The following is a 15326-nucleotide window of genomic DNA, read 5'->3' as shown; positions in this document are numbered from 1 at the left end:
CAGAATTTCTTCACATTTGAAAAATGTATTTACTTACTTGAATAGGTTCTCCCAATAATGGGCCATCTTCAAGATACTTTCAATGGTAGCTGAGCATAGCCACGTAGACAGGATGAATGGAGGCAAGGAAAAAAGTGTTTGTCACCAGAGAGGTTTAGAACATGTTGTGCAGTTTGACTTGATCAGTGTAATCCACTTTCCGTTATAATAAATGTACATCGCAGTCTGTCGGCCACACTTGATAACTTAAAAACTAGCATAGGTAACAGTTACCTGGTAATGCACATAACATAACAGCTCTCCTTCTACGGGTGTGTGGGGAGAGTTCTTGAAATGTAACACCCAATCATAATCTTGCCAGAGGACTATTCAAACCGTTTTTGCAATACAACATTCTCCAGACCTCCAAGGGAGGCGTGATTTTGGAGGTATGGCAATGCGAGACTAGGGTATGCCTGACATGAGCAAAGACTGGGGTGTTTTTCAGGATAAAAAGAAGCGGGATGGAGCTAAGCACTGGCAAAATCATAGAGGGAAACCTGCTTCAGTCTGCTTTACCTCAGACTCTGGGAGTGGAATTCCCCTTTCAGCAGGACAATAACCTACAACACAAGGTCAAATCTACACTGGAGTTGCTTACCAAGAAGACTGTGAATGTTCCTGAGTGACAGTTTTGACTTACAGTACATCTGCTTGAAAATCTATGGCAAGACTTGAACATTTATGTTTAGCCATGATTACCCAACACTTTGACAGAGCTTGAAGATTTTTGAAAAGAATAATCTTCAAATATTGCACAATCTAGGTGTGAAAAGCTCTTAGGGACTTACCCAAGAAGACTCACGGCTGTAATCACTGCCAAAGCTGAATCTAACATGTATTGACTCAGGGGTGAATGCTTATCTAATCAAGGTATATTCGTGTTTTATTTTTCATACACTTTAGGATTTGTGTAGATTGTTGACAGAAAAAGACAATTGACTACATTTTAAACCCAATTTGTAAGACAATAAAAAGTGAATAAATCCAAGGGGGGCTGAATACTTATGATTGGCACTGCGCAGTATGTCTGAAGATTGAAGTTACTCTATGTGCGTAAATCTACATTTACAATGCCAATTTAATTAATTTAGCAGACACTGTTATCCAGAGAGACATACAGTCAGTGCATTCAACTAAGTTAGTAAAAAACAACCACATATCAGCGTCAGTCCAAGTAGACTTCTTCAAAATAGTGGAATCAGTGCCCGGAAGAAAAACAAAACAAGTGAGTGCAAGAAAGACAAGTATGTTAGGATTAGTCCCAGAGTGATGTAGACTTGTAAAACCAGATGAGTGGACTAGCCAATCAATTGCATCAACTGGTTGTCAAAGTAGGAGGGAGAAGAGAGAATACCTGTCATTCAGTGTCAACACAGATCACACAGAAGTCACTTTACCTCATCAAACGTCAGTAATCTCTTGCTGCCCATAGATTAGTACTGTATCTAAAATACATTATCGACATATGGAAAGAAGGTTCAAAAGCCACATGGGACATATATCTTTTTTGGGAGATTTTAGTTAATGGGAAGAATGTCTGAAAACCTTGGCTTTGGTGCTTTATTTCCAAGCTTTCAAGTGAGTGCTCTTTCATTCTCTCGCTCTTTCAATTCAATTCAATTCAAAAGGCTTTATTGGCATGGGAAACATATGTTTACATTGCCAAAGCACGTGAAATAGATAATAAACAAAAGTGAAATAAACAAGCCTCTCTATCTCTCGCTCTTTCTCTCTGCCTCTCTCCCTCTGCTTATGTAAATTGTTTCCAGTGATCTAATATTCACAGAGGAGAGGGAGACCCAGATGACTGTGTTAGTGCTATATCTTCAAAGTGTAGACTCTGTTGGAGTCCTTTTCCCACCACCGACCCCTAGTGCTCTGGAGTTCTTGGTTCTGTCCTGAATGGCACCCTATACTTTATAAACGGCACTACTTTTGAATGGGCCCTAGTCAAAAGTAGTGCACTATATAGGTAATAGGGGGCTATTTAGGACACAATCCTTTTCATATCCCTGGTTGGTGCTCGGTGCTCTCTACTTTCTCTTCTTTGATTTACTTAACTTTGGTCCCCCCTGCCCCCCTCTGCCCCCCTGGCGAGCATACACCATGGCTCTCAACCTCACTCGTTAGTTCCTCTACAGGGCTTTTTGGTCTTGCCAAAATATATCCCTCCCTGCTGTTTTGAGTTCTTAGAAAGTAGAGCATCTCCAGTTTAGTTTTTGCCCCGTCCTTGCTTTCTTTTTCCCCTGTGTGAGGTAGTCAAGTGTCAAATGTCGGAGAGAAAACACACCAGAATGATGAACTGTTAAAAAGCAGCGGGTGGCTGCAGTGTTTTACGGATCACCTGCTGGGTGGCGGCGAACTGTGGCAGTTCAACATGTAGAATCGTCAGGAAATTGATGGATGATATTCTAGCAGGAGACGATAGCGTGCCCACCTGCTGCTTCTAATAGCTCTGGTGTATTTGCTCTATTATGTGTTTTCCAAGTGTAGCATGTCATCTCTCTCCGTGTACTTTCAGAACTCGGGCATAGAGAAGGCATTTCTGTTTGACGTGGTCAGTAAGATCTACATCGCCACAGACAGCAGTCCGGTGGACATGCAGACCTACGAGCTGTGCTGCGACATGATCGATGTGGTCATAGACATCTCCTGCATCTACGGGTGAGTTGAAAGTTGCGTGGAGGTACTGTGCCGGCAAAAACCAACACATTTCTGTTGTATCCTGAGTATAATGGACCAACAAAGATGTTATTGTCTTGAGTCTCACAGTCACAATCAGACCTTCACACCAGGCAGGGCCCTTCAGTTCTAGTCCTGGGGACCCACAGGCTGTGCAGGGTTTTGTTCCAGCCCAGTTCTGGTAATAAAATTGTCATTTAGCAAACGCTTTGCCCTCAGAACAGAGTATGTGTGAATCCTGTTCTTCATACTCTCTGTGTCTCTGTTCAATTTCACTCCAGCTGAGACACTAATTAGATCCTAATCTGAGTTCCCAGTCTGTTTTAGTAGATAGTTATTCTCTTTCTCTCACACACACACACACACACACACACACACACACACACACACACACACACACACACACACACACACACACACACACACACACACACACACACACACACACACACACACACACACACACACAAATGAAGAAATTATGAGTACAAGCACACCTTCATCTACGTTATTCCTCTCACGAATTGCTGCATTCGCAGTTGAAATTTATATTCTCTAAATCTAGCCTTTATTGATATTGGGGAAAATCAAAAAACATTTACTTTCACTTCAAAGTCGTTTAGCAGACATTCTTATCCAGAGTGACTGAAGGTTAGTGGATTAAATGAAGGCAGTTAAGACAACCACATCACAGTCATTGCAAGTAAAAAACAAACACATATTTGCACTCTGAGTTTATTTACATAGAGAGTTCATATGGTAATGTTGGTGGTGCTAAACACGGAAGGCACACAAGTGTATCCTTTTAAGTTGAGCCCTTTAAGCACGGTGTGGTGCACTCAAGAGTTCGGCTTTGCTTTGCAAACACCTCTCTTATCTTTCCACCTGGCTGCCTGTCAGGGAGCTCTATTGCATCAAAACCTGACAAACACAGCAGGTGATCATCCGTTTTATGTCTCCTCAGTCTTCACCCTAGCCCTGAACACACCCACCCGCGCGCGCACACACACACACACACACACACACACACACACACACACACACACACACACACACACACACACACACACACACACACACACACACACACACACACACACACACACACACACACACACACACACACACACACACACACCTACCTCCTGTCCTGCCCTCCTGTTCTGGCCATCAGGCTGATGGTAGAACCTTCCTCGTATCCATGAGAGGACGGTAGTAAACAAGCCAGCCGTGGTAAGCCATGTGGTAACGTTAGCTCCCTCTGGGTCCGTTGACCCAATATGAACCAGGTCTGATGTGCCTTCGTGGGCTGCTGTGCCCTGGCAGGGAGGCTGCTGCTGGGGCTGTGGATATAGGCCGAGGCCTTACCCAGGGCACGGCAGCTGTAGGTTGGGATGGGATGGAGATATGCCACGCTGTGGTTTAGGAGGGCTGAGCTGGGGAAGGCTGTTGACTGTGTTTACGCTTCAGGGCACAACACTCTAGATGAGATGAGCTCTCACCGTATATAAGTCTGGGAGACTGCACAGACTTTGAGATATTTTCCAAGGGGGAACGTGTGTGTACAGTGACTTCAGAAAGTATTCACACCCCTTGACTTTTTCCACATTTTGTTGTGTTACAGCCTCAGTTATAAATTGTGTCACTGGTTTACACACAATACCCCATAATGTCAAAACAAAACAAAAAACAAATTAATTACAAATTTAAAACTGAAATGTTTTGAGTCAATAAGTATTCAACCCCTTTGTTATGGCAAGCCTAAATATGTTCAGGAGTAAACATTTGCTTATTAACAAGTCACATAATAAGTTGCATGGACTCTGTGTGCAATAATAGTGTTTAACATGATTTTTGAATGACTACCTCACATCTGTACTCCATACATCCAATTGTCTGTAAGGTCCCTTAGTCGAGCAGTGAATTTCAAACACTGATTCAACCACAAAGACCAGGGAGGTTTTCCAATGCCTGGCAAAGAAGGGGACCTATCGGTAGATGGGTAAAAATACAAACAGCAAACATTGAATATCACTTTGGATGGTGTATCAATACATTCAATCACTACAAAGATACATGTGTACTTCCTAACTCACTTGCCCGGAGAGGAAGGAAACCACTCAGGGATTTCAACATGAGGCCAATGGTGACTTTAAAACAGTTACAGAGATTAATGGCTGTGATAGGAGACTGAGGATGGATCAACATTGTATACTGAACAAAAATATAAATGCAACATGCAACAATTTAATTGATTTTACTGAGTTACAGTTCATATGAGGAAATCAGTCAATTGAAATCAATTCATTAGGCCCTAATCTATGGATTTCACATGACTGGGAATACAGTTATGATGCGGTTGGTCATAGATACAATAAAAAAATATAGGCCTCACAATGGGCCTCAGGATCTCATCACCATATTTTGTTTGCATTCAAATTGCCATCAATAAAATGCTCATTAACAGAGATGTAAACAAATGTTGCACATAATATGAGAGAAATAAGCTTTTTGTGCGTGTGGAACATTTCAGGGATCTTTTATTTCAGCTCATGAAACATGGGACCAACGTTGCGTTTATATTTTTGTTTAGTGTTGTTACTCCACAATACTAACCTAAATGACAGAGTGAAAACAAGGAAGCCTGTACAGAATAAAACATATTCCAAAACATGCATCCTGTTTGCAATAAGGCACGAAAGTAAAACTGCAAAAAATGTAAAACTGCAAAAAACTTTGTCCTGAATACAAAGCATTATGTTTGGGGAAAATCTAACACAACACATCACTGACTACCACTCCTCATATTTTCAAGCATTGTAGTGGCTGCATCATGTTATGGGTATGCTTGTCATCGACAAGGACTAGCGGTTTTTGGGATAAAAATAAAAATGGAGCTAAGCACAGGCAAAATCCTAGAGGAAAACCTGGTTCAGTCTGCTTTCCAACAGACACTGGGAGACAAATTCACCTTTCAGCAGGACAAAAACCTAAAATACATGACCAAATATACTGGAGTTACTTGGGCTCCTGAGTGGCGGAGCGGTCTAAGGAACTGCATCTAAGTGCAAGAGGGGTCACTCAGTTTCTGGTTCAAATCCAGGCTGTATCACATCCGGCCGTGATTGGGAGTCCCATAGGGTGGCGGTTTGGCCGGTGTAGGTTGTCATTGTAAATGTGAATTTCTTGTTAACTGACTTGCCTAGTTACATTGAATTTAAATAAAACACTTACCAAGATGACATTGAATGTTCCTAAAGTTGACTTAAATCAGCTTGAAAATCTATGGCAAGACTTGAAAATGGCTGTCTAGCAATGATCAAGAACCAACTTGACAGAAATTGAAGAATTTAAAAAACAATCATGTACATATATTGTAAAATCCAGGTGTGAAAAGCTCACAGCTGTGCATGTATTGACTCAAGTGTGTGAATACTTATGTAAATGAAATATTTCTGTATTTCATTTTCAATACATTTTGAAACATTTCTAAAAACAGTTTGTCCTTTTGAAAAATGTTTTTTTAAATCTATTTTTAATTCAGGCTGTAACGCAACAAAATGTCAAGGGGTATAATTTTTTTCTGAACGCACTTTACATATTCTTGTATGTAGATAATTGTGTGTGAGTGGCCAAGGCATGCAAATTGAGCTCCAATTTAGCTCTTGAGGTTTCATTGGACCAGTTGATTTTACTCTCCTCCAAATACTGGGATTACTCACATGACGTTTGAACATCATTATCATGGATTGCTTCCCAAAAGGCACCCTATTGTAACGTTTTTCTGTATGGGAAAGAGAGTCGGACCAAAATGCGGCGTGTAGATTGCGATCCATGTTTATTCAACTGAAGCAACACAAATCTAAATACAAACACTACAAAACAATAAACGTAACGAAAACCGAAACAGCCTAATACTGGTGCACATACACACAGAACAAGGACATCAAGACACCAAGGACAATCACCCACAAAACCCAACACCAAACAGGCTACCTAAATATGGTTCCCAATCAGAGACAATGATGAACACCTGCCTCTGATTGAGAACCATATCAGGCCAAACATAGAACTAGACAAACTAGACATGCAACATAGAACGCCCACCCAGCTCACACCCTGACCAACCAAAACATAGAAACATACAAAGCAAACCATGGTCAGGGTGTGACAGTAGTACCCCCCCCAAGGTGCGGACTCCGGCCGCAAAACCTGAACCTATAGGGGAGGGTCTGGGTGGGCATCTGTCCGCGGCGGCGGCTCTGGTGCTGGATGTGGCCCCCACTTCACCGTAGTCTTAGTCCCCCACCTTGTCCGCTTCCGTGGCCTCCTCACCATGGCAACTCTTCTCAATGGACAGAGGGGCGGCAGCTCGGGACAGAGGGGTGGCAGCTCGGGACAGAGGGGCGGCAGCTCGGGACAGAGGGGCTCTGGCGGCCCCTGGCTGACTGGCGGCACTGGCGGCTCCTGGCGGCACTGGCGGCCCCTGGCTGACTGGCGGCTCCTGGCAGACGGGCGGCACTGACGGCGCTGGACAGACGGGCGGCACTGGCGGCGCTGGGCAGACGGGCGGCACTGGCGGCGCTGGGCAGACGGGCGGCACTGGTGGTGCTGGGCAGACGGGCGGCACTGGTGGGCATCTGTCCGCGGTGGCGGCTCTGGTGCTGGATGTGGCCCCCACTTCACGGTAGTCTTAGTCCCCCACCTTGTCCGCTTCCGTGGCCTCCTCACCATGGCAACTCTTCTCAATGGACAGAGGGGCGGCAGCTCGGGACAGAGGGGTGGCAGCTCGAGACAGAGGGGCGGCAGCTCGGGACAGGGGGGTGGAAGCTCTGGACAGAGCTCTGGACAGAGGGGCGGCAGCTCGGGACAGAGGGGCGGCAGCTCGGGACAGAGGGGCGGCAGCTCGGGACAGAGGGGCGGCTGCTCGGGACAGAGGGGCGGCTGCTCGGGACAGAGGGGCTCTGGCGGCCCCTGGCTGACTGGCGGCCCTGGCGGCCCCTGGCTGACTGGCGGCTCCTGGCAGACGGGCGGCACTGACGGCGCTGGGCAGACGGGCGGCACTGGCGGCGCTGGGCAGACGGGCGGCACTGGTGGCGCTGGGCAGACGGGCGGCACTGGCGGCGCTGGGCAGACTGGTGGCACTGGGCAGACGGGCGGCTCAGGCGGCGCTGGGCAGACGGGCGGCTCAGGCGGCGCTGGAGAGGAGGAAGGCTCTTGTGAGCGCCGGAGAGGCGGGAGACTCCGGTAGCGCTGGAGAGGAGGGAGCCCCTGTAAGGATGGACCGGAGAGACAGCCTGGTACGGGGGGCTGCCACCGGAGGGCTGGTGCGTGGAGGTGGTGACGGATAGACCGGGCCGTGCAGGCGCACTGGAGCTCTTGAGCACCGAGCCTTCCCAACCTTACCCGGTTGAATGGTCCCGGTCGCCCTGCCAGTGCGGCGAGGTGGAATAGCCCGCACTGGGCTATGCAGGCGAACCGAGGACACCGTGCGCAAGGTTGGTGCCATGTAAGCCGGCCCAAGGTGACGCACTGGAGACCAGATGCGTAGAGCCGGCTTCATGGCACTTGGCTCTTTGCCCACTCTAGCCCGGCCGATACGGAGCTGGAATGTACCGCACCGTGCTATGCACCCGCACTGGGGACACCGTGCGCTTCACAGCATAACACGGTGCCTGCCCGGTCTCTCTCGCCCCCCGGTAACCACAGGAAGTTGGCTCAGGTCTCCTACTTGGCGTACCCATACTGCCTGTGAGCCCCCACCCAAAGACATTTTTGGGGCTGACTCTCAGGCTTCCATCCATGACGCCGCGCTGCATCTTCATACCAGCGCCTATCCGCTTTCGTCGCCTCCAGTTCTTCTTTGGGCGGCGATATTCTCCTGGCTGAGCCCAGGGTCCTTTACCATCCAATTCGTCCTCCCATGTCCATTCTTCCAAGTAGTGCAGCCTCTCCCACTGCTGCTGCTGCTCCTGTTGCTGCTGCCTCTGTTGCTTCTCCTGCTGCTGCTTTTGCTGTTGCCCGTTACCACACCACTTGGTCCTGTTGTGGTGGGTGATTCGGTAACGGTTTTCTGTATGGGAAAGAGAGTCGGACCAAAATGCGGCGTGTAGATTGCGATCCATGTTTATTCAACTGAAGCAACACAAATCTAAATACAAACACTACAAAACAATAAACGTAACGAAAACCGAAACAGCCTAATACTGGTGCACATACACACAGAACAAGGACATCAAGACACCAAGGACAATCACCCACAAAACCCAACACCAAACAGGCTACCCAAATATGGTTCCCAATCAGAGACAATGACGAACACCTGCCTCTGAGAACCATATCAGGCCAAACATAGAACTAGACAAACTAGACATGTAACATAGAATGCCCACCCAGCTCACACCCTGACCAACCAAAACATAGAAACATACAAAGCAAACTATGGTCAGGGTGTGACACCTATTCCCTATATAGTGTATATACTATGTAGGGAAAGGGGTGTTATTTGGGATGCAGAACCATGACAAAACGGCTGGGCTATTAACATTATTTAGAGGTTTCAGCAATGTTTTTTTCCCACCTCATTTAGTTAATGACGCACTCCCTTGACCAACATATTGAATGTCTGCTTCTTTTCCTAGTAATTACATTTGACATTTTTGTCATTTATCAGATGCTCTTATCCAGAGAGACTTACAGTCGGTACATTCAACTAGTAAGGGAAAACAACCACATATCACAGTTATTGCAAGTAGGCCCTTCTTTGAAAGGGTCTTTCTTGATTGAGGTTATCCTTTTTTTATTTTCACAAATTATGACTCCATGTGAAAATGTTCATGTTTTTTGCCTTGTTTTCCTCCCCAGTGAGAAACTATTCTTGGTTTGCAGACCTTATGTCAATGCATCCCCCCCCCCCAAAGCTCCTGAAAGCATGGGATTAGATTTGAGCTTTTATTCATTTTGATAAATACCATTTGATCCGGCATCTGTTACATAGCACAGCTTTTTATCGTATGTACTAGATGGTGTTGGCAGAGGGGACACAGGTACACATGTACTTTCTCATTTTAATGCATGGCGGGAATATACAGTAGATTATTTGTGTCCGTGTATTTAACTCAGGGTTTGTGCTCGGTTTAATATGGATGTTTGCCGGTGTGTGGGAGAACACATAAATCAAGATGGATGCCTTAACTGTTCTACTTGTTTTTAATTGATTGTTATCACTGATTATGCAGATGGTGGCTGTTGTGAAGGTTTTACTGGCAATGATTTTCCTATGTGGTTGCACTTATTGTTAGTTTGCCATGGATAAGATCTGTTAAATGAGCTAAACGAGTTTAGCCATACATATGTTGCCTTCATTCCTAAAAATATTTATTTAAAAACAGTGTGGGGGGGCTAGAGTACATGGCCTTATTGCTTGTTGTTTTGTTAACAAAGAGAGAGATAAGACACCCTCACTCAAATCCATCATCATCTCTCCAAACTAACAAGAATAACCCAGTTTCAGAAGTTAGAGCACTTTTAAAGAGTATCTCTTATTGTATGATTTTACATGATACTACAGTGAGTCTATGAGAATGAACAGTTCCTAAAGAGAACAGAGACGAGAACTTGGGAAAAGGAATGGGAAATAGGCTTTATTTCGAACAGAATCCCCAAATAATGTAAAGGGTATTCAACTCTGACCCTGCGAGGTCCGGAGCTTGCTGGTTTTCTGTTCTACCTGTTGATTAATTGCACCCAACTGGTGTTCCAGGTCTAAGTTGCTCTCTGATTTAGAGGGAAAGAATGAAAAAAAGCAGTGGAACTGACTTCCAGTTCCAGAGTTGAATATGAGGGGTCTATTGAATATTCATTGAATTGAGCTTCTCCTTCAGTTCCTTGGCCGACAATGTAAAAGCACAAACAAAATACATTATTAAACCAACAACAGCAGGGTTTCCTTTATCTCTGTATTCATTTTAATCTCCGTACTGGTATTCTTAAGTTTAGGATGTGCATATCACCCTCCTTTTCTTCTTTGAATGAATTTTAGCCTACATCTCGCTATCTCAACCTTTTGTTCTCTTCTCGCTCCCACCCCCTCGTTCTCATCCCTCTCTACCAGGCTAACATGTGCCGAAGGAGGCACACCCTATATCACTTTCTCTTCCTTGGTTCTCGTCCCTCTCTCATCCCTGGTTCTCTTCCCTCTCTCATCCCTCGCTCTCTTCCCTCTCTCATACCCTTGTTCGTATCCCTCTCTCTCCCAGGCTGACGGAGGAAGAGGCAGGTCAGCCCTATGATAAAGAGTCCATGGCCATCATCCACCTGAACAACACCACCGTCATGTACCTGAAGGAGGTCACCAAGTTCCTGGCTCTGGTCTGCTTCCTCCGAGAGGAGAGCTTTGAGAGGAAAGGTAACAGAGAGTTAGGGAGGAGAGCTTTGAGAGAAAAGGTGAGAGTTAGTTAGTGAGGAGTGCTTCGGGAAGAAAGTTGAGAGAGTTAGGGAGGAAAGGTGAGAGAGTGTTAGAGAGGAGAGCTTCGAGAGGAAAGGTGAAAGAGTTAGGGAAGAGAGCTTTGAGAAGAAATGTGAGAGTTAGGGAATAGAGAGTCTCGAGAGAAAAGGTGAGAGAGTTAGGGAGGAGAGCTTTGAGAAGAAAGGTAAGAAAGGTGAGCGAGAGTCAGTCTCTATCCCAAATGGAACCCTAATTCCCCTTAAAGTGCACTGCTTTTGACCAGGGCCCAAACTGGTCCAAGAAGAACTCCTAGCCTTATAGGAGAATGTGCTGTGACTATATAGGGATAAATTCTAACAAAGTTTTATGTTTACATACCTAGTTTTTAGATGTGTCGTTGGCACTACAAAATATTTTCCAGGAAATGTCACACGTATCTCCTGTTAACACCAATGCATGATTTATTCAAAAATCAGACTTACATCAATGCATGATTTATGCCAAGGTCCGAGTTAGCAAAGCTACATGCGCATATTCAGATATCACGACGACCAAACATGACATGAATCCACAAGTGCAGTACTGAATACCTGCTGATACTAGACCACCTGCTACTCTAAACAGCATGCTTCCAAAGGCTAACGACTAACCAGGATTGAAATATTTATAATCCAACCGCTGCTAGCGTGTTGTGTGATCTGTGATGAGCACAGTGATATGTGTTAATTGACAGATGGCATAACACAATTAATATGATGACAATGTAAAGCAAAAAGCTGTATTGTCCAGAGACTAAATACAGTATCCCTTCTTACGCTCAATTAACAGATGAAAACATAATAAGTCATTTATATAAATTGCAATGGAAAGCCCATTAATCCATAGACACTTCTCTCTCTTTCTCTCCTCTATCTCTCTCTCTCTCTCTCTCTCTATCTCTTAAAGAGAAGAGTGTGGTTACCTTAGCACCGATGATCAAAGGCTCTCATCTTCCTTTTAACTTGTGAACTTGTCAATTCCTCCCGGCTTGTAAGATTGAGCCTTGGCTGTCTGCGGCAGCTAAGAGATTGGACGACAGATGACACACCACTTGTTATAATAGGCATTCATAAGAGTGTTCTCTTTGTACAGTACATGGGAAGGCATGGCACCCAAACTACGGGAACAGTCGTTTTCAAGTTGTATTTATTAGACACAGCGAAGTCAGTGCAGGGTTGTGTATTTCCTGTTTTTTATTGTGTGTATTTTTATTCAACAGTATGGTCTGACTTTTTTAAAATGTGTTACATTTGAACATTTCCATCGGCATTGATAAGTCTTTCCCCCTATCATATTTGTCAGCAGAACAAAAGCATGGAAGCTTCTTACATCTGGTAAACTGTTTGTCAACGAGTCACAAAATACCCTCTTTTCCCCAATATAACAATAGGCCAACAATGATAAGGTTACATGAATTACCTCATTATTATGTAGAATGTATTCGTTAACTTTAGTGGTTTTTACAACAGGTCATATCATACAGGTGATATTATTCACGGTCGCATCATGCATTGTTTTCACCTGCGGTTTCAAGTACTTTTACCCTCCAAAACTTTGGAAGAATGGGGGTAAAAGTTGTCTTCAAGGCATGTATGAGCCCATAGCATCTGTATTCTATTCCCTTGAATTGTAAAATAATATTTCAGTCTTTATTAGCGTTTTGACACTTTCAACTCTTTAGACAAATACCACTCAACAATTGTATATTTAGCTTGTCTTCAAATTCAGTGATATAAAATAACAACATCTCATGTAAAGAGCATTGCTCCAAACTTGCATATTTGACTATCTAAATAATTAGAGATGGCTAGGCTTTGATAATTTGACAGATACATTAAACATGTATTACCTAACTTTAAGCTAACAAGCTAATGAGACAGAAGAGATTTAAGTACATCATTTTGTATTTCTTGCAATTGCAATTATTATCTGATTCACAATGTAGGATATTTCCGCTCATAATTGATATTGTGAGAGCGAGATGAATTTGTCATTTTAACATTCTAATTGCTATGGTAACTCTGCTCGTCCTGTCTGACTACTGATCTCATCCTATCTTGTCTTTATCCCACAGGACTAATTGACTACAACTTTCACTGTTTTAAGAATGCTATTCAGGAGGTGTTTGATGTACGAGTGAAGGTGCAGAAAAACAGAAAGCTACTCAGCCAGAGGAGGTGGAGCAAACAGGCCTCAATTGAGTCCTCAGCAGCCACCACTGAACGCCGCCCCATTGGTGGCATCACATGTCAATCAACCATCTTTAAATCAACATAAAATAAAGAGGAGGTGATATATGAAGGGCTGTATGGCCCCAAACACACTCAGGTTGTGCAACTGCTGTACAACACATTTGGCACAACGTTTGTGATACAACAGAGAGTTTTTTTTAAACACAATAGTAAACATTTTTGTGCAAGTGCAGGTCTTCACGACTGTTCAACAATCACAAATGGTTGCATTTCAACCATACAAACCAGCAGATATAGGATCTTAATTTGATCACTATCTTTTGTTGCTGAGAACATGATAATTCACATTTCCTGTTACAGAAAGATTACTTTCCTGCTGTAGCAAACTGCCTCAAATTAAGATCTTACATCTGTATAACTTGGGCCAGAAGTTTTTGTCTAATCATACAAGACCTGACCCGGAAATATATATATATAATTACCACATTTGTTACAGTTGACCTGTATGTTGAGTGTCAGCCCATAGTAGGGCATGCTGAAGTTGTAGCCTTGTGTAGGTCTACAATCTTGTCCCTGACATCCTTGGAGAGCTCTTTGGTCTTGGCCATAGTGGAGAGTTTGGAATCTGATTGATTGATTGCTTCTGTGGACAGGTGTCTTTTATATAGGTAACAAACTGAGATTAGTAGCACTCCCTTTAAGAGTGTGTATATACAAAAGTATGTGGAAACCCCTTCAAATTGGTGGATTCAGCTATTTCAGCCACACCCATTGCTGTCAGGTGTATAAAATCAAGCACACTGCCATGCGATCTCTATAGGCAAACATCGGCAGTAGATTGGCCTTACTGAAGCGCACATAGACTTTCAACGTGGCACCGTCATAGGATGCCACCTTTCCAACAAGTCAGTTCATCAAATTTCTGCCCAGCTAGAGTCTATCCCGGTTAACTGTAAGTGCTGTTATTGTGAAGTGGAAACGTCTAGGAGCAACAATGGCTCAGCTGCGAAGTGGCAGGCCACACAAGTTCACAGAACAGGACCGCCGAGTGCTGAAGCGCGTAGCGCGTAAAAGTAATCCGTCCTCAGTTGCAACACTCACTGCCAAGTTCCAAACTGCCTCTGGAAGCAACATCGGCACAAAAACTGTTCGTCCGGAGCTTCATGAAATGGGTTTCCATGGCCGAGCAGCCATAAACAAGCCTAAGATCACCATGCGCAATGCCAAGCGTCGGCTGGTGTGGTGTAAAACTCACTGCCATTGGACTCTGGAACAGTGGAAACGCGTTCTCTGGAGTGATGAATCATGCTTCTCTGTCTGGCAGTCCGAAATATTAATTTGGGTTTGGCGGATGGCAGGCGAACACTACCTGTCCAAATACATATTGCCAACTGTAAAGTTTGGTGGAGGAGGAATAATGGGCTGGGGCTGTTTTTCATGGTTCAGGCTAGGCCCCTTAGTTCCAGAAATCTTACCGCTACAGCATGCAATTACATTCTAGACGATTATGTGCTTCCAACTTGATTACAACAGTTTGGGGAAGGCCCTTTCCTGTTTCAGTATGACAATGCCCCCATTCACAAAGCGAGGTCCATACACAAATAGTTTGACAAGATCAGTGTGTAAGAAATTGACTGGCCTCCACAGAGCCCCGACCTCAACCCTATTGAACACCTTTGGGATGAATTGGAGCACTGACTGCGAGCAAGGCATAATCACCCAACATTAGTGCCTGAGCTAACTAATGTTCTTGTGGCTGAATGGAAGCCCCCGCAGCAATGTTCCAACATCTATTGGAAAGCCATCCCAGAAGAGTGGAGACTGTTATAGCAGCAAAGGGGGGACTAAACTCCATATTAATGCCCATGAGTTTGGAATGAGATGTTCGACGAGCGGTTGTCCACATACTTTTGCCTGTTGCAATG

The 15326-nt window shown here is 44.5% G+C and overlaps 1 protein-coding gene across 2 annotated transcripts in view; it reads left to right on the top strand.

Annotated features, from left to right (window-relative positions):
* Positions 1-14073, top strand: part of rragd (ras-related GTP binding D) — a 40481-nt gene extending 26408 nt beyond the window's left edge. Inside the window, exons 6-8 of one of the 2 annotated variants that reach the window (XM_046309409.1) lie at positions 2564-2706; positions 10983-11131; positions 13284-14073. In XM_046309409.1, the coding sequence (XP_046165365.1) occupies positions 2564-2706; positions 10983-11131; positions 13284-13486 (495 nt within the window). In that variant the 3' untranslated portion in view covers positions 13487-14073. The remainder of the gene's footprint in view (positions 1-2563; positions 2707-10982; positions 11132-13283) is intronic. The other variant, XM_046309410.1, reaches the window with a different exon arrangement.
* The last annotated feature ends 1253 nt before the right edge of the window (positions 14074-15326 follow it).

Source organism: Oncorhynchus gorbuscha, linkage group LG17, assembly GCF_021184085.1.
Source record: "Oncorhynchus gorbuscha isolate QuinsamMale2020 ecotype Even-year linkage group LG17, OgorEven_v1.0, whole genome shotgun sequence".
Classification (NCBI taxonomy): domain Eukaryota; kingdom Metazoa; phylum Chordata; class Actinopteri; order Salmoniformes; family Salmonidae; genus Oncorhynchus; species Oncorhynchus gorbuscha.
The sequence above is the reverse complement of the archived record's forward strand: the minus strand, read 5'-3'. Positions and strand labels throughout refer to the sequence as shown.